Source organism: Sorex araneus, chromosome 4 (genome assembly GCF_027595985.1).
Source record: "Sorex araneus isolate mSorAra2 chromosome 4, mSorAra2.pri, whole genome shotgun sequence".
Lineage (NCBI taxonomy): Eukaryota > Metazoa > Chordata > Mammalia > Eulipotyphla > Soricidae > Sorex > Sorex araneus.
The window spans coordinates 186,258,914-186,278,343 of record NC_073305.1 but is presented as its reverse complement, the minus strand read 5'-3'; the positions used below and the strand labels follow the sequence as shown (position 1 = coordinate 186,278,343).

The 19,430-nt window shown below is 45.0% G+C and overlaps 1 protein-coding gene across 1 annotated transcript in view; it reads left to right on the top strand.

Annotated features, from left to right (window-relative positions):
* The window catches only part of PLG (plasminogen), an 86,637-nt gene that overhangs the window by 60,757 nt on the left and 6,450 nt on the right, over positions 1-19,430 (top strand). Inside the window, exons 20-27 of the mRNA XM_055136753.1 lie at positions 421-566; positions 3,721-3,880; positions 9,754-9,935; positions 11,542-11,690; positions 12,478-12,571; positions 14,902-15,025; positions 17,128-17,202; positions 17,709-17,849. Coding sequence (XP_054992728.1) covers positions 421-566; positions 3,721-3,880; positions 9,754-9,935; positions 11,542-11,690; positions 12,478-12,571; positions 14,902-15,025; positions 17,128-17,202; positions 17,709-17,849 — 1,071 coding nt within the window. The remainder of the gene's footprint in view (positions 1-420; positions 567-3,720; positions 3,881-9,753; positions 9,936-11,541; positions 11,691-12,477; positions 12,572-14,901; positions 15,026-17,127; positions 17,203-17,708; positions 17,850-19,430) is intronic.

The following is a 19,430-nucleotide window of genomic DNA, read 5'->3' as shown; positions in this document are numbered from 1 at the left end:
TAAGGTTCAGGGACACTTAACTTTTAGGATTGGAACCTTTCCCTGGAAGTGTTGTACATACTTTGAGGCAAGAAGAAACAATATCCATTGTGTTTCCAACAAAATTCCCAGCATAAGATCCATTTTCCTGATTATTCACAGTCAAGAAACAAATTTGAGGCATTCATCCATGAACATACTTCTATGTCTTAAATCTGTGAAACTTGTTGGAATCATACTTGGCTACATTTTCACCTGTGAGTCAGTACAAAGGTTGGCTAATATCCAAATTGACACCATAGTTAATCAAAATGAAAAAGCGAGTCTATATCATGATTGAATAGATGAGCAATACTAGATGTTAATATAAATAAATGAACATGAGCCATGCTTACACAGCCTTATTTTGGAAAGTCACACTTACCATCGCTTCTTTTTCAGAGATTTGGTTGAGAATTACTGTCGTAACCCAGATGGAGAGGCGGCCCCATGGTGTTACACAACCAACAGCTCGGTGAGGTGGGAACACTGTAAGATTCCAACTTGTGGGTCCTCAACAGCCACCACAGAACAAGAGGACACCCCAGGTGAGAAGAGGAATGAGAGCTCCTGGAAGACCCAGACACTGTCCTTATTTTTGTCCTCTCTGTTTGACAACCTCTTTGCAGCAGGTTTGTCTGTCATGTAGTCTGTTCTGTCCCAATATGTACTCGCTGATTTCACTTCCTTGAAGTGAATGGACATTGTTTTTATGGATTGGAGTGTGACCACCTTAAAGCACATTTATGGGGGGAGTCTGCTGTGGTCAGTGGATTGTTCCTGGAAGATCCTTTAGGTATCTCCTGGTTTCTGTGGTTTAGCTCTTCTGTGTCCCACCTGGTCTTCCATCACCTGTTCTGTCAGTTCCTGAGATGGGTAGTGATGGAGCCACTGTGAGCTGTGGGATCTTTTTGGTTTTGTGTTGGCTTTATATTTCGGATCATTTTATTAGATGAAGGCACAGTTAAGACTGTTTTATCATCTGGAAGGAAAAACTCTCTTCCTCCTACATCATGGCTCCTTACCCCGGAAGTGTTTGTTTCTTGTTCTGATGCCAGCCTTTGTACATAGGAAAGCAACTCTTACACCTCTGTTCTCACTAGCGTTTGCAAGTTCTTGGGGTTTTCTTAGTCTTTCGTGGGGCTCTCTAGCCCATTTGTGTTTAGTAAAATTGTTAATGTATTTAAGTTAAAATCTGTCATCAACTTAGTTTTTTGTACTTGTCTATTTGACTTTTCTCTGCTTTCATTTCATTTATTGAGGGTTTTTGGCTCCCATTTGCTTATCTGGTCTTTGTTTATTAGTTAAACAAGTTTCTATTGTGCTCCTCCCCTCCCACCCTGTATTTCCATTATTTTCCCTCTGTTTTGAGGGGATGCCAAGCAGTTCTCAAGGGAACTTGGCATACATCCTAGTACAACCCAGCCGGCTGGGTTGGCAGTTGAGTGGTAGGCCTGAAAATGTGCTGCTGCTCACGTCCTGCGGTAGCAGAGACCTCTAGGTCCGCCCCTGGTGTTCCGGCCACTCCAGGGCCATATCTGGAAGTGACCAGGGAACTCCAGGTTTACATTCAGCAATGCCTAAGAGGCTAGGTGATGCTGGGGATTGAACACAAGTCGGGAACATGTGAAACATGCATGCTGCTCTTTATACTATCTTTTTAGCTCCCACTTCTACCTCTATAGCTCACTTTCTGTTTTAAATAATATTATTTCACTTGCCATACAGTGTAAGAAATTTAGAACATCAGAGTCCTTCTCCAAGATTCTGTACTAGAGCCAGAGCAATAGCACAGCGGGGATGGCATTTGCCTTGCACACAACTAACCTGGGTTCAATCCCTGGCATCCCATATGGTCCCCTGAGCACTGCCAGGAGAATTCCTAAATGCCCTGGAGAATTTCTAAATGCCCTGAGCATCACTAAATGTGGTCTAAAAAACCAAAATAAAAATAATCCAACAAAACAACCCCCCCAAATTCTGTACTAATATGCTCAAAGAGCTTCTTTTTTCAGGTGGTATGAACAATGATTCTGTGGGAACCATGTAATGCAAAGAATTGAATCTGGCGTCCCTGGTTGGTTTTGAGTTGTCTCCCCAACCCAGCACTTTCTTCTTTCATGTTATTGTCTCAAAACACATTTTCATCTTCCTCCTGAGCAGTCACATTTTAAGTTATTATAGATCAATTATATCACAAAAAGTAACCATTGGGTTTTTCGATAGTATTGGTCTACTGATGGGGAAGTCCTTCAGATTTTACAGTCTGAAGAAGTCTTCATTTGGCCTCTACCTAAAAATAAAACAAAAAAACCAAGGTTGAAAAGGTCACTCAATGGGCTGAGTGTTTGCTGTGCATACAGGAGGGATGGGTTCCACCTGGACTGCATAATTTTCCTGGAAGCTACAGAATTAGCCTCAGAGCACTGCCAGCTATGCCCCCCAAACAACACAAAATGAAAAAAAACACTTTAAAAAAGATAATCATATTGAGTATGGATTTCTAAGAGGATATTTCATTTTCTTCTTCACTTTAAAGATCACTTGTCACTTGTCATCACTTGTCATCCCGTTGATCTTCGATTTGCTCAAGCGGGCACCAGTAACATCTCCATTTGTCCCTGTCGCGTGCTAGTGTAGCCCAATGATATCTGCTCGCTCCAGGAACAGGAAGAGCCTCAAACCGTTCATTCAGGGTTTTGATGAAGAAGTATGACCATCTCATTGGTAGGCGGCCATGCTGTCTTTTGACGTCCTGTGGAATCCAGTCAGTAACAGCTCTAGTCCAGTGGTCGTCTCTGAATCGCATTACATGTCCGACCCATTTGATTTTTGATGTCTTGGCGAACGAGATAACGTCCCTGATTCTTGACCGTCGATGGAGGTCGGAACTCCAGATTTCTTCTCTCACTTGAGTGAGATGTGATACTCCTAGCATAGCTCTTTCGAGTCCTCTTTGGGATACCCTAATAGTGTTCTCGCCCTGTTTGTGTAGGGCCCAGGTCTCTGAGGCGTACATTAGTGCAGGAAGAATGGTGGAATCAAAAAGATGGAATTATTGGAATTATTTTTCCAAAGATGACTGATTGTTTTATGTGATTTATAATCAACAATGAATTTTTGTTTCCCTTAGGCAATACTTAGCAGTCCTCAAGGGCTACTCCTAGCTTAGTGCTTGGGGATACCCTGGTGGTGCCTGGGGACCGATGTGGGTCTCACACTAGGTTTCCCCGTGCAAAGCATGTGCTCAGCCCTTTAGGTTGTCTCCATGTCCTCATAAACAGTATACTAAAAAATAACTCAACTGGTCTTTGTATCCATTTAAATATTTTGAAAATGGGAATTATGCTACATATCATTAACTTTATCAAATCAGTGTGATGAACATATGCTGAGGATCCTTGATCCAAGGGGTTTTGCTTGAAAATTCACAAATGCGATTGAGAAAGCTTTTGGTGCAATTTGGTTTTCCATAGAACGAAGGCTACACATTTACACAATGAATTATCTCTTCACTTTTGAATAATTCCTGTCAGGGAATCTTACCTTAGTTCCTTCACATTGACTATCCCTTTTTACTCTGGCTCTCACAATTTTTCTTTAGCAGTTTGATTCTGACAGATTGACATGTGTTCAGTTCTGTATTTTTTTATTTGGTTTGAATTTCTCTGATTCTTTTTATTTCTCCTGTGCCAATTTCAGTACCACCTGAGCAAACACCTGTGGTCCAGGAGTGCTACCAGGGCAATGGAGAGAGCTACCGAGGCACATCTTCCATCACCATCACCGGGAAGAAATGCCAGCGTTGGTCCTCAATGAAACCACACGTGCACAAGAAGACCCCAGAGAACTTTCCAAATGCGTATGTCTTTGATGTTTGCTCTAAGCCCTTCATAAGCCAGCTCTGCTTCCTGGTGGCAGGACTATGCATTAAAGCTAACTTGTTAGGATAGATTTCCGTGGCTCCAGATTTGAAGCAAAACATCACAGGCCCTTTGCTTTTGAACCAAAGGTCTAAAATAGTAAAAGTTAGAAATTCTCTGCCTTTTGGGAATTGCCTTATGGAACTAGAGAGTGGGTAAATACATGGAGATACTGAGGTCACATTCGTGAGAGGTTCAAGAGAACGTATGATCAAAGGCTTATAAACGGGATCATTCCAAAGCACCTGCTAAGTAAAGATTTAGGAAGCCTTTCAACTATGAAATTGATCATTCAATTTCAAACATGCAAGTAAAATTTGTGTTTGCCACCCAGCAATGATAGTTGCATGAATCTGGCACAATTGTATACATCCGTGTATACACTGGACCTGCACACGCATGCCAGAACCTGAGGTCTGAGGCTCTTCAGGCATATGAATTTTCAACATGCAAAACAAAAGCAGGGAGGCAACTGAGAACTAGGAAGTGTGTAAACACATGCAGGCGAAATGAGCAGATGAAAGCACAATAGACCAGGTCTGAGCACTCAGCCAAGGGAAAAACTGTTCTCACGTGATAGACAGCACAGGAATGAGTGAATAAGGAGAAACAAATTCAGCCAGTGAGACGACCACCCTGGGTGCCTTTGCTCTGGAAATTCTCCCTGTACTACAGGGCGAGGTGCCGCAGTCCACAAGATGGTTGGTCCATGGCAGACGGAGATGGGAGTCAGGGATTTCTGTGGCAGCTGAGATTGTGTAAGCAGAGTTACAGTGAGAAACTATCTGTCAGAACGTTAGAGCTAGGCGAGAGGATTCCTGCAGTCTCTGTGCTGGTGTAATGCTAAACACAGAGAGGGAGAGTCTGTTCACAAAGTTAGTTGGGCAAAGTGGTGAACGGGAAAAGAGCAGCTACCAGGAGGAGATCACAGAACTCACACAGAAAGGGAGGTCTGTGCAGGGAATCAGATTCCTACAGCACAGCAGGTAGGGCGTTTGTCTTGCACACGCCAACCTGGGTTCAATTCCTCCATCCCTCTCGGAGAGCCCAGCAAGCTGCCAAGAGTATCCCATCTTCACGGCAGAGCCTGGAAAGCTACCCATGGCATATTCGATATGCCAAAAACAGTAACAACAAGTCTCACAATGGAGACATTACTGGTGCCCACTCGAGCAAATCGATGAACAATGGGACAACAGTGAGACAGTGAGACAGAGGGAATATGGGGTGAAAAATATTTCAGTTAAAAACATTTCTTATTGGCCCCTTTTACTTTGTGTTTCTCCCAAATTTCACTTGTATTATTTGTCTTCCCGTTGATCTTCGATTTGCTCGAGTGGGCACCAGTAATGTCTCCATTCGTCCCTGTTACGTGCTAGTGCAGCCCAATGATATCTGCTTGCTCCAGGAACAGGAGGAGCCTCAAACCTCAAAATCAGGGTTTTGACGAAGAAGTCTGACCATCTAGTTGGTGGGCGGCCACGTGGTCTTTTGATGTCCCGTGGAATCCAGTTGGTAACAGCTCTAGTCCAGCGGTCGTCTCTGAATCACATTACATGTCCGACCCATCTGATTTTTGATGTCTTGGCAAATAAGACAGCATCCCTGATTCTTGACTGTCAACGGAGGTTGGAACTCTGGATTTATAGTAGTGTTTTTAAAGAGATTATCACGTAATGTGTAATCACATCTTTCATGATGAATAATGTAAGTGATTGATCCTGTGTGCTAGAATGATAAGCTAAACTTTCTAATGCAGTGTTTAAAGTACGCAGTATGAAACACTCAAGCTCCTCAGTATCCTCCTAGTTGTTTTGTTTGGTCACACCCAGCAGTGCTCTGGGCTTACTCCTGGCTCTACACTCCACATCCTTCCTGGCAGTGCTCAGGGGACCATATATGGTGCCTGGAATTGAACCTGGTTTGGCCACATGCAAGGCAAGCACCCTACTCACTGTCCTATTATTCTGGTTCTGTCCTCCTACTTTTGGTGGTGGCTGTAGTGGGGAGGAGTGGGTCGAATTTGGTGGTGCTCAGGTCTTACTCTGGCTTTGTGCTCAGAGGCGACCCCTGGTGGTGCTGGGGAGACCATTTTTGGTGCCAGTGATCAAATAGGAGTTGGCCCCAGCAGGGCAGCATCTTAAGCTTTGTACTCACCCTCTGGCCCCTCCTCCTATTTTTAAAAGAGCATCTAAAGGTTCTGAGACCAAAGTCTGGAAAATTATTGAGGTAGAGATAGTTAACAAGTATCTAGTAAATGAAAACCCAATAAAACTCACAAAAACTCAAAGTAAGCAGAAGGGAGGAAATTGAAAAATAACAAAAATTTCATTGAACAAAACAAACACTTGAGTAAATCAATGAAAGTTCTTTGAAAAGATCAATATAACTGATAAAACTTTGGCCAAACTGCTCATGAATCAGAGATCTAATAATTGATATCAGGAATGAGAGCAGAGACAACACTAAAGAATCCTGCACAACAGATTTCAAAGAAGGTAGTAACAATTTAATTAAGAATATGGATTATTAAGAATAATTTTAACACATTTTATTAGATATATTTATATATTAAAATATATCAAATATATTTTAATACATAGAATGCACAATAAATTTAATATATATTTTTAAATAATGTAGGACTACTTCTATTTGTTCAGCCATTGATTAAGCTGATTGAATTGGGCATGAACTCCACAAATTTAATATTTTTAATATAGAAATATAATTGATTTCTATAATTAATTGCATTGCATTGTAGCACTGTCGCCCTGTTGTTCATCGATTTGCTCGAGCGGGCACAAGTAACGTCTCCATTGTGAGACTTGTTGTTACAGTTTTTGGCATATTGAATATGCCACGGGGAGCTTGCCAGGCTCTGCAGTGCGGGCGGGATACTCTGGGTAGCTTTGCTGGGCTCTCCGAGAGGGACGGAGGAATCGAACCCAGGTCGGCAGTTGAGGGGCTGTGGGCACGTGCTTTGGCAGGAACCAATTTAGATGCTGAGAGCAATCAAGGCATGCCAGGCACCCGCGCACGCCCGGATGGGAATAATCAATAGATTATAATAATTATATATTATAATTAAACACTGTCACTGTCATCCCATGATATATTAAATATATTTTACTATATAATTATTATAATTTATAATCAATTAGAAAAATAAAATAACTTGATTCTTAGGAAATAATCAAGCAGGTACTTTATGCATAGAATGTCTAAATTACATGGTATCTTGCACAAGGACAAGTATATTTTAAAACAAGATGACTTTCCACAGAGAAAACTCCCAGTCAAGGGTGCTTCACTTGTAAAGTTTATCAACTATTTCAGGAGGATATAAACTAATCCTTTATAATCTCTTTAGGAAACAGGGGAGGGACTTTTCAGTCTGTGAGACTTTCCAAACTGAGTTCCAATCCGCTGTTAGCATACACAGAGATTAGTACACTGACTCCAGCAACATAGAAACAGGATGGAATGGAATGAACAAACGGGATTCCAGTCTTCCCTGCAAGGTTGGGTGAAAGTTGGTAAAATGAGCAATGCAATGCAACATGTTAATAGAGTGAAAGTGATCAATCATATGATTCTATAAACATAAGTATGAAAGTTATACAATATATAATTATATAGAGATATAGGAAAATTAATACAATCTGACTCTCATTCAGATAAAAATTCTCAGAAAAGTTGAAGAGTCTCCACAAAAAGCTCTGAGCTACTCTATAAATCACCGTGACTTAATGTTTTTTTTTAAAGTTTCTAGCCTGTATCACACTAATGGTGAAGGATGAATTTTTTTTTGTAAGTTTGGGAATGAGAAAAATATATCTGCTTACAGCACGTTTTGTCAGAACTACTCTAGCAGCCTAAGCCATTGCAATAAATCAAGAGAAAGCAATAAAGGACCTCAGGTTTACAATGGGAGAAGCAAATAATTTATATTCTCAGAAAACTAGATTAATGAATACAAAGAATCCAAAGGACTAATAAGTAAAATTTGCAAGGTCAAAGATAAAAATAGATACCAGGTCAATATTTTTAAAATCAATTGCTTTACTATACAGCAGTTACAAACCAGCAGGGATGTGAACATTTAACAATATATGGCCAAAATTATAAAACCCAAAATATTTAGTGAGGTATGTAGCAAAGTTGTGCAAGAAACTGCACACTGATTGCTACGAAATTTGATTGAGAAGGAAAACAAATGATCTAAATAACTTCTACTTATAAATTAAAGCTAATTATCAATTCTGAGAATTTTTAAATCACCAAAATGATTTTTATAAAGAAAAAAAATCAGAGGACTTACATAGTTTGATTTTAAAGACTTCTCATAAAAATATTACAACCTAAGCAATAGTGTGGCGTCCAAAGTATATAGAAATGGGAAAAAGAATATTCTATAAATATAAATGGTCAATGAAGGTGGTAGCAAAGCAATTAAATTGGGAAAGATTTATTCCAAAATGTCTTTGGAATATCAGATTGCAATATAGAAAAAACTACATGCTTCCCAAGGATAATACTTGACTTACAGCTCCATTCTTAATTTCATTTGAGAAAGCTCTTAGGCCTAAGTGCAAAAGTTAACTATAAAGCTGAGAGAGCTAAGATATAGAGGCTGGAAAGGTAGTACAATGAGTAGGGTGCTTGTTTTGCAAACAGCCGACACAGGTTCAATCCCTGGTACCACAGATAGTCCCCTGAGCCCAACAGAAGTGATCCCCGAACCCAGAACAAGGAGTAAGCCCTCAGTACAGCCAGGTGTGCCCTTCCCCCCCCCCAAACAAAACCAAAAACCAGACAACAACAAAAAAACCGAAAGACAAGATATACACTTACTAGGAAAAATCAGAAAAAAAATATTTTCACAGTATTGAGAAAGGAACATAATTTTAGAAAGCCCTCTCTTCCCCAAAATGGATAACGTGGAACCTAATAATATGAAAACTGCTTACCAAAATTTATTGTTAAGGAAACAAGCCAAATCACGGACTGATCAAAAGTAGTTTCCCAGTAGTCAAAGTCCTGATTGAATCAAAGTTCTCAGACTTCTGTAGGCTACTTTGATTTAAAGGAGGGGGGTCCCAGCCATGGATGCCAGGGGCTCACACATGCCAAAGGCTGTACTGCGAATGTGTATTCTCAGCCTCTCCAGTGAGGGCTCTTTGTAACACACGCAGCCGTGGAGAGACTTACTGAAAGACTTTCTCAAAGTGTGGGCCTCAGCTTCCACCCAGGACCGTTATCTCTAGCAGCTTTCTTCCACCTCGGGTCTGTGTCGGGCTGCCTGGCCACAGCCATAACGGACTTGCAGAACATTGATCTATAGTTCCTGCAGGGACAGCGCTGGATTTACATTATACCTTGTATCTTTGTGCTCCAATTTCCATAGCCTTCATGTCATTTAGACAAAGATCTAGAGTTTCTTATAGAGGCACAGAAAAACTCTGAAATAGATGCTTCAAAATTCTTCTTGGTTCTCGCTGGGGAGTCTATTTAGCAGATTGAGGAGAAAACATTTAAAATACAGTTTACTATGTGATCTATATGTTTGGAATTTTTAACTAGACTATTGGCTCTTGTTTTATTTTAAAGGGTATTTACAATCTATTTTTAACCTTTAACCAGTGGTTTTGAAGTTGAGAACCACCTGTGTTCACGGCAATAATAAAAGCAGTAAGAATGGGCAGCTTCCGTAACTGCAATGGTAATATTTCAAAATCGCAGAGGATCTTGGGGTGCCCCTGCAAAAACCTTTCTCCTCTTGTGACCTTCGTCATTGTGAACTTTGTAGGGACTTGATCATGAACTACTGCAGAAATCCGGACAGAGATACACGCCCGTGGTGTTTCACCACTGACCCGAGCGTTCGATGGGAGTACTGCAATCTGAAGAAGTGCTCAGAAACCGAAGCAAGTCCTGCACACACTCCACATGTTTCCCAGCTGCCAAGTGCTCAGGAGACTTCTGAAGATGGTATGGAGTCCGTGGCTACATCTCCCTCCTGGGGCCGCAGGATAACATGGGATGAAGAGGGTGGGAAGATAGAAGTTACTTGCTACAGGGAACGGGAGTATGTGTTGGAGGAAGACATTAGGGACTATTTCGGGGAGCCAGAGCTGCTGCTGGGGGAACGGGAGAGGGTTCTGCTGGATGGATGAAGCTAGAGCATGAGGAGACAAGGGCACTTTCCTTGCACTTTCCACGACCAGCCCAGGTTCAACCCCCGCATCCCATACAGTCCCTGGAGCACCACCAGGAATTACAGGAGTAACCCCTGAGCGTTACCTTATGTGGCCCCCCAAAAAATAACAAAAATCTTTGAGCATGAGTAGAGGAGAGGTTGATAGGAGGGCATTGGCCTAAATGGAACTTTCTAGAAAAACAGTGCATACCTCCTCCACGGAGGAATAGAAAAGACTCATTTGGAATAACTGGAGTAGTGGTGGTAGTTGGAGAGTCGGGCTCTCCGGTGAAGACGTGGCAGGCTGGCAATGCGGTGCTGTGGTTCCGGAGTGTTGGTGGGCTGGGCTGGGGGTGTGGGTGCGGTGTGGAGAGGGAGGCGCCCACAGCCCTGCTTCTCTCTGCTCGTCTGGGCCTCGATGTGGAGCTTTGGGTCTCAGCACCCACCCACTGCCGCGCCCCAAGGCAGCAAGTCACGTGCCCTGCCCCACGGACGGGAGGATTCTCCCCACACCCCAGCACGAGAACCCGATCAGCCGTCTGGTCGTGACAAACCTCACTGTCACGAGTAGAAAGGCAAACGCAGTTTGCTGTCACAGTTCCTCTCATAGGAGGGGGGCTTAGCCCACCCCGCTGCGGGAGGGGAGCGCTGACCCCCTTGAGCAGTGGAGAGTTCGTCCCTCTTATCTCTTTGTGGCCAGGCACTGGGGTGTGTGCCCCAGTTGGCTATTGCTCTTAAAAAAGACTTGAGATGCTCACCTGTGGGTCCAGCCTGGATTAAGGCTCCACCAAGGGACAGCCTAGGGTCCAAACAGGCTTGGGAGCACAGGATGCTCAGCACATTCGTTTCCGTGGCAAAGAATCTAGGTGGTCCAAGTGGACTCAGAGTGGCAGGTTCCCCATACCTGACAAATACCAGATGGTGTGCCAAGAGCCCAGGAGAACCCCCTTTCCCAAGGGCAGAGCTGATGGTTCCCAAGGTACCTCTTTATTTCCACCTCAGAGTCAGGGCACACAGCACAACCTCAGTCAAGAAGAGTATTTCCTACAGTGTCCTTTTCCATCTCCACATCTTCTCAAGCCCTCAATGGCAGCAGGGGGCTCAAACATTTTTTCTGTAGCGTCTGCTTTCGGCAGCTTGACCCAGAGGCTGTTACCACCTTGCTTGTATTAACTCTAACATTCTTTGTGTTCTGTCCACCATCCTCATTTTACTACCTTGCTAAATGTGTGGTTATTTCCAAGCACATCTGTCTTGCCAGAGGCTTGTGAAGTTGCGTTGTGTTTACTGCCAGTGGTGGGCAGTACTGAGATAGGTGAGAGCCCCCCAGTACTGCTGCCTCAGTTACTCTTGCCCTGCTGTGTCCCGGAGCCTCACTCCCTGTCTTGTTCCCAACAGACTGCATCGTTGGAAATGGGAAAAGTTATCGGGGCAAGAAGGCCACCACGGGGGCAGGCACCCCCTGCCAGGCCTGGGCTGCCCAGCAGCCTCACGCTCACAGCATTTTCACACCAGACACAAACCCACGAGCAAGTTTGGAAGAAAACGTAAGCCACCTTCCTTGGGACGTGTCATCTTTCACTGTCCTATCCTGGCCCTACATTCCGGAAGTTCAGCCCGGACTGGTGCCGGGTGTGTGGTGGGGAAGAGAAAACTGAGCTATTTTAGGACTGAGCAACCCCCCACAACACACACACATACACACAGTTGGCATCAGAACCAAATCATTCTTCTCAGCCCTTTGGACTTCCCTTGGTGACATTTCCTGCCTTAATTTTTTGGAGATGGTATTTCTAGTTTCTTGTGTTTGTTCTCCTAGGTTTAGGGGATCATGACATCATGGTTGGATTTTTCTGGAAGAAAAAGCCCACAGTTCATTCATAGTCTCCACAGCGGGGCTCAAGGCTCTCACACCCTCTCTGGGTGGGGGGCATGCCAGGAAGCAGGAGGACATTGCCTGTCCTCTGTGACTGCGCTCTCAGAGAGCTTGTGGTCCTTGGCAAGGAGCACTTCTAATCAAGTCTGGCTCACCGGCATCATGGCCTTCAGGCTGGCTGGGCTGAGCCAGGCGCAAGAGAAGTTGTCACCTCCCCCTCGCTCTATTTTGGGGTCTCTAAGCATTCCCCTGCACACACTGGGAGAGGACATCTACCTCAGCCTAATCTCTCCCCAACACCGCATGACTTCCCACTTTCCTCCAGGGAGTGACCTCCTAGTCAGGGCGAGGAGACCTGGCAAGGGGCTGTGCTGAGTCACAGCACCCCGGCCATGTCACTCCCAGTCAGGGAAGAGGACCTCCTTTCTTCTCTTCCCACATGCCTACCCTTTTCCCAGTACTGCCGGAATCCAGATGGGGATGTCAACGGGCCCTGGTGCTATACGACGGACCCACGGAAGCTCTTTGACTACTGCAACATTCCCCACTGCGGTGAGTGCCAGGGAGGGGCCTCTTGCCCGGGGCCCCTCCTGCCAGGACCCTGTTCCCGGACGGTGTGGGGCGGATGCTCTCTGGGCAGAGCGTGCTGAGCCCTCCTTCACCACGAGCTCCTGAATCTGTCCTGCTGGTGGCCCCTTTGGAGAGGTACTGACCCTGTGGCCCCACTCCTTGCGGAAGCAAACACAAAATCCTCCCCAATGGTAAAAGATGGAAGTTTGGAGGTGAACTCAGCACCTTCGAGGGGTGCTGAGCCCACCACTCCGCCTTGACGCCTGAGAAGCCAAGTTGCTCAGGTGGTCGATTTTCCTCTCAGTACTGGGAAGTAGGAAAGGAGGAGAGAGCTCCAGGAAGCAGACACACACAGTCAGCACTGTGAACCGACCAGTGGCCTCCTGAGAACCCAGGGGGAGGCCACATACACTTGACCTTCCAAGTACCTTTCTCTTTCTCTAGTGGCCCATTAGCCACTGCCTGAAGAGAGTTTGGTTGGTCACCTTCCTCATTTCTCTGAGACTTTTCTAAGGAGCAAGTGCCTGCCTGAGATAAAAAAAAATGTTGACATTTGCTCTGCAACGTTTGGCAGAAGAATCCTTTGGCAGGTCTGGGACAGAATGTCAGTCACTGTGATCTGAGTGCTTTTTTACTTTCTGGGGATCTGAGTTTGCAAGCCGATCATAGCATGGTTACTCAACTATTAAAATATTCCAAAAAATTGAAGTAAGGGGCCCAGAGTGGTAGTACAGCCTCTAAGGCATTTGTCTTGCACACAGCCGACCTAGTTCAATCCCTGGCACCCCATATGGTCCCCAAGCCCTCCAGGAATGATTCCTGAGCACAGAGCCAGGAGTAAGCCCTAAGCACCGTTGGGTGGCACCAAGAAACAAAAAAAAGTAAAGTGAAAATAATTCTTTTAATAAAAGGAAGGATGCCTACCTAGCCTTAAACATTATTTTTATATTAATTTATAATAGATTGCATATTTACTTCTTGATTTCTTTGATTCCTCATTTCAGTACTACCAATATACTCAGTAAAAATAATACACAAGTAAAATTTAAAAAATACTTTGTAGTTTTTTCTGAATGGTAATACCAGAGTACTGTAGTCTTTTATTAGAATATTGATGCAAATCTCATGTGGGTAAGGCCCAGCAGTACAAATGCAACTTTGTGTTAATAAGTAGAATTTTATTACATGACTTGTTTTTTCAGGTGGGAAAAAGACTCCTATATATTGATTTTCAGAATTCGGGCCATGACAAATGGAAAGTTATTAGAAAAATTCTAGCCCCAGATTGTTGAGAAAGAGTAGTCTCAAGAAGCACTTCCCCTTACAATATTACTACCAATATTGACTTACTCTTACATTTGTGAAGATGTAAAGAGCTCCAGGGAAAAGAGGAGCTTCCTGTGAACACCCTCTGTAGCCCCCGGATGTTCTGGGCATTGGTGGGTGGTCCCGAGGGGAAACACTGGCCTTCTCTCCAGGGGCACTGTCACCTCGTTGCACGAGAGAAAGACAGGGAAGGCGCATGAAAGTCAATGCTGCTCCCAGGGTTAGTCCAGAAATGCCTGGAGCTCTGAGAGCTTTTCCAGCACTGGTTGAGGAAGACATTGCTGCAGTTTTGAGGTTGTACACACTCAACCAGAGTCACACAGGAAAGCTCTGTTAGTGCTGCCCAGTGTCTACGACAACTATGATTTTTTTCCCATAACTTTAAGTGGTGCAGAGGGTGGCACCTGCTGCTTGATGCTGAGGAGGAGGAGGATGAAGGAGGAGATGATGACATAGTGCTCCAGGCAATAGACTGGAATAACTGTGTCAAATTTCTCTCAAACCTTCTCTCCAATGTCTAACTCTACCCATTTATTTCTTCAAGTCTCCAACAAGATAATTTCAAGTTACTTCTATTACTTTGGAAGGAGAGGGCTACTTCATAATGTCTGCTATCGCTTTTGAAACTGGGAAAAATATTCCAAAAGGTGTTGATGATTTTCATCTTTTGTTTGGGTTTGTTGATGTCAAAAATCCAGTGTTTGGGTCTTGAGTATTTTTAATAGTTTGTATTTGACATGATTGCTGTCTTATTTTTGGTTCTAAGCTTGGGCTTGGTGTTTAGGAGTCTACGCAGTGTGTGTGTGTGTATACGCGTGTGTGCATATGTGTGTACACATGTGTGCATATGTGTGTGTGTGAAACTTGTGGTCTCATAATTGCAAGGCTTTTCTCCAAGCCATCCTCAGCGAGCCCTAGCCCCAGAAGCACTAATTTACCTGGTTGTATGCCAGAATGACTCTCTCTCTCTCCCATTTTGCTCATAGCTTCATCCTCGTCATTTGATTGCGGAAAACCCCAGGTGGAGCCGAAGAAATGTCCGGGGAGGGTCGTGGGTGGCTGTGTGGCCAACCCACATTCCTGGCCCTGGCAGGTCAGCCTCCGAACCAGGTAATACTATTTTAAGAAACATGCATTTATACCATTTTATCCCTCAACATAAGCCCTGCTGGATCTGCATCTGTCTACGACTATGACCATGCGCAACCCACGTGGCCCAGAGAACAGGACCTGCTTCTGTCCTAAGGGGGGAGGAAGACTAGAAAGTACATTCCAGAGGATTGGAGAATTAAGAAGGGGCTTAGACATTTGCCTTGTATGTGGCTGACTCTGGTCTCATCCAAGACACCACAGAGGGTCCCCAGAACACATTTAGGAGTGATCCTTGAGCACAGAGCCAGAAGAAAGGCCTAAGCATTGCCAGGTATGACACCAAAACAATACAAAACATTCTAGGGTATCACCTTTGAAAATATGTAGAATTGGAATCTGTCCTTTTTTTTTTAAATTTTATTTTATTTTATTAAATCACCGTGTGGAAGATTACAATGCTTTCGGGCTTAGGTCTCAGTTATACAATGCTGAAACAACCATCCCTTCACCAGTGCCCATATACCACCACCAAAAAAAAAAAAAAAAAACCCACACAGTACACCTCCCATCCCGCCCCCCCACCCCCTACCTTGTAACTGATAAGTTTCATTTTACATTCTGTTTACTTTGGTTACATTCAATATTTCAACACAAACCTCACTATTGTTGTTAGGAGTACCCCACTAGATTCAGACCAACTGTGAAGACAAATAAGGTTGTGCGGCCGCAGTAGCGGCCGCGCAGTTTTGAATTTCTGTACTTTAACAAGAAGTCCAGGGAGATTTCTTCCAGATATTAGATAATTGCAGGCTTGAAAACCCAATCTGTGGTCGTCTTAATATGGCGGCCACCGCGCCCTTCATCCCCGGAGAGAAAGAGGCGAGAGAGAGAAATACCTTTCCCCTCCTGGGCGGGCACGGGGCCGAGGCTTAGTTCTCAGGCTGGAGACATTCTTCGAGGAGTTGCTCACACCGAAAGAGGTTTTGCTGGGTCTGGATTTACGCTTGTACAGCTGCGGAGAGGCCGCACATGCGTGCGGCCCCCGGGGTCACATCTCGGCGGTGGGAGGGGCCGGTGCCTCCCACCTTCCCAAGAGCACCCTCGTGTCCTTTTGCTGCACTTTTTGTCGTAAATCCCATCTGTGGTCGTCTTAATATGGCGGCCACCGCGCCCTTCATCCCCGGAGAGAAAGAGGCAAGAGAGAGAGAGAGAAATACCTTTCCCCTCCTGGGCGGGCACGGGGCCGAGGCTTGGTTCTCAGGCTGGAGACATTCTGCGAGGAGTTGCTCACACCGAAAGAGGTTTTGCTGGGTCTGGATTCACGCTTGTACAGCTGCGGAGAGGCCGCACATGCGTGCGGCCCCCAGGATCACATCTCGGCGGTCTGGAATCTGTCCTTGACTTGGGCTGCTATCATCAAGTTCCATAACATAGAAATTTATACCAAGTATCAGTAGTGAGGAAGAAATGCAGCTGCCAGGGTGACATGGTTGTCCGTTGTCCAGTGAGGACAAAGGATGATTTTAGAAATGTGACACTTGGGGAGAAGCGAGGTATTCTTGACTTAGTCTTCTGCAGACATGACTTCCTTCCTCTTTGCTTTACACTTGGGTACATTAAAGAGTTTCACCGACTCCATCATGTTCCTAAGTGTTATCACATGCAAAGGTGGACCATTGAATAGCCCTTTACCAAGGTGAGTTTTCTCAGCAAGTTCTCATGGTGTACCTCCAGGTTCCAGGTTGACTTCCTGAGCAATCACTCACTGGGTTTTTCTGGGTTACATAGTTCTCAAACAAATATGGAGGACCGTTAGGAGAGGGTCAGGGCTGCTCACTTCTATGTGCAGGACTAGCAGGTTAAAGATATAAACACAGATTTTTATGTTGGTACCACTTTGCTCTTCCATGGACAGGGCATGCTTGAGCCTCTTCCAGCTACAGTAAAAGAGTCCTGTGAATAGAACTTTCTGGAAAATCCCACTGGTGAAGCACAGTTCCTCTATTCAGCTGGTGGATGGGATGTTTGCTTTTCCCTCTGGGAGCATGTGCTTCTAGATGGAGTGAACACTCCTGACTGTACAAATAGTCTGAGTGGAACTACATGCATTTTCCTCCTAGATTCGGAAGTCACTTCTGTGGAGGAACTTTAATAACCCCCGAGTGGGTGGTGACTGCAGCTCACTGTTTGGAGAGGTATGTTTAGGGGGCCCTTGACAGGAAATCTTATCTTAAACACTTCCTTTCTCTCTCTCTCCCTTGTTCTTTCTTTCCTCCCTTTCTTCTCTCCCTCTCTCCCTGGTCCGCTTTCCTTTTCTCCTATGTCTGTGAGACTAAGGATCAAGGATAGGTTTGAAGAAGCCCAAGCTCCCTTGGGAAGGGATCTTCAGATCTTCAGAAAAGATCTGAAGGTGAAAGACCCAGGTCAGGTGAGTCTGTAGCCATTCTCTGTGGCAGACACCAGCTTCCTGAGGCTCCCGCAAGCTGGGTGTCCATCCTCACATCATCTTCGGTGTAGATCAATAGGCACCTTGGGGTTCCTTTGGGAACATTCCTTAGGATCACTGGGCCGACTATGAGCTTCGTGCCTTGCCCCTCGGAGGTCACTGATGGTTGATAGCCAAGATGGGGAGTAGGTACAGTGTCTACGGCTCAGAGCAGCTCCTGATGGCCTGGTTTCCTAAGATCACCATCTCTCGTAGGTCTTCAAGGCCTTCATCGTACATGGTCGTCCTGGGTGCCCACCGAGAAAAGCTTATTGACGATGGTATTCAGAAAATAGAAGTGGCTAAGATGGTCCTGGAGCCCTCACGAGCAGATATTGCCTTGCTGAAGCTAAGCAGGTACTACCTCATCTCTGACTTTAACTCTAAGAGAAAAGATTTGTTTACATCCAGGTTTAATGTTTATGGGGTTTAAAGGTGTGGTGTGTGTGTGTGTGTGTATGTGTGTGTATGTGTGTATAAGGGGCATCATCTTGGAAATGAAAGGTATTAAGGATTTGGGAACCAACATTGAACTCAAATGAGAAAGCCTGAATTCCACCCCGTATGGCCACAAACCCATGATAGTTGTGGAGAATATCCCCTATTATTTCCTTAGGTGGAAAAAGAATATAACATAAGGTACATGGTTGTCCTTAAAACTGCATACCCACCCACCATTCCACTAATGTGAAGTCATAACCAGAGAATTGCCCAGTGGTTCCAGGTTGATTGTTCTCTTCTCAACCAAGTTTGGAAAAGATCAAATGATCTTTCTAAGAACTTGAAAAGTGGGGCTGGAGCAATAGCACAGCGGGTAGGGCATTTGCCTTGCACGTGGCTGACCTGGATTTGATTCCCAGCATCCCATATGGTCCCCCGAGCACTGCCAGGAGTGATTCCTGAGTGTATGAGCCAGGAGTAACCCCTGTGCATTGCCAGGTGTGACCCAAACCCGCCCCACACTCCCACCCCCACCAAAAAAAAAAAAAGAAAACAAGAACTTGAAAAGTCCATACACACTGTTCCCAAATCACAGTCTTCTTATCTTCTTGGGCTTTATTTTCCACACAAAAGCAATGCTTTATGAGTCGCAACAAAATGATAAACTATGGGCACTTAAAGGAGCAATATTTGCAATCAGACTCCAATGGAAACAGCTAAACATGCCCAGAGCTCTTTTGAGAAAAGGGGCCTTGGGGACAGGCAGCAAGAGATGCAGAGCATGTGAGCCCTGTCTGTGAAAGTCATGTGATGTCACAAAACTGAGGGTGATGGGAGGGGCAGGGCCAGCATAGGCTGTGGCTAGGTCCTGTGGGGATTCCTTTTGGGGGTCCTACTCTGTCCCTTGACATGCTTTCTTTTAAATTTTTTTTTACTTTTGGGGTCAAATCTGGTGATGCTCAGAGGTTGCTCCTGGCTCTGCACTCAAGAATTGCTCCTGGGGGGGCCGGAGCGATAGCACAGCGGGTAGGGCGTTTGCCTTGCACACGGCTGACCCGGGTTCGATCCTCGGCATCCCATATGGTCCCCCAAGCACCGCCAGGAGTAATTCCTGAGTGCAAAGCCAGGAGTAGCCCCTGAGCATCGCTGGGTGTGACCCAAAAAGCAAAAAAAAAAAAAAAAAAAAAAAAGAATTGCTCCTGGAAGTGCTCAGGGGACCATATGGGATGCTGGGGATAGAACCCAGTCATCGACGTGCAAGGCAAATGCCCTCCCTGCTGTGCTCCAGTTCCTGACATGCTTTCTGAGTCATAACTGGGGGCTCACTTCCTGACACGTTTGGACACTCAAAGAAGGCAAGACCCTTCTGAGGTTCACCTAGTAAGGGATGCTGTTCCTCTCTTTTGCCCATGGTCCCCTGAGCCCCTCTGGGGGCTCCAGAAGCGAGAGCCTGTCTTTAATCAATTTGGGTTCTGGAAGTTTTCTCTGGTAATTGAT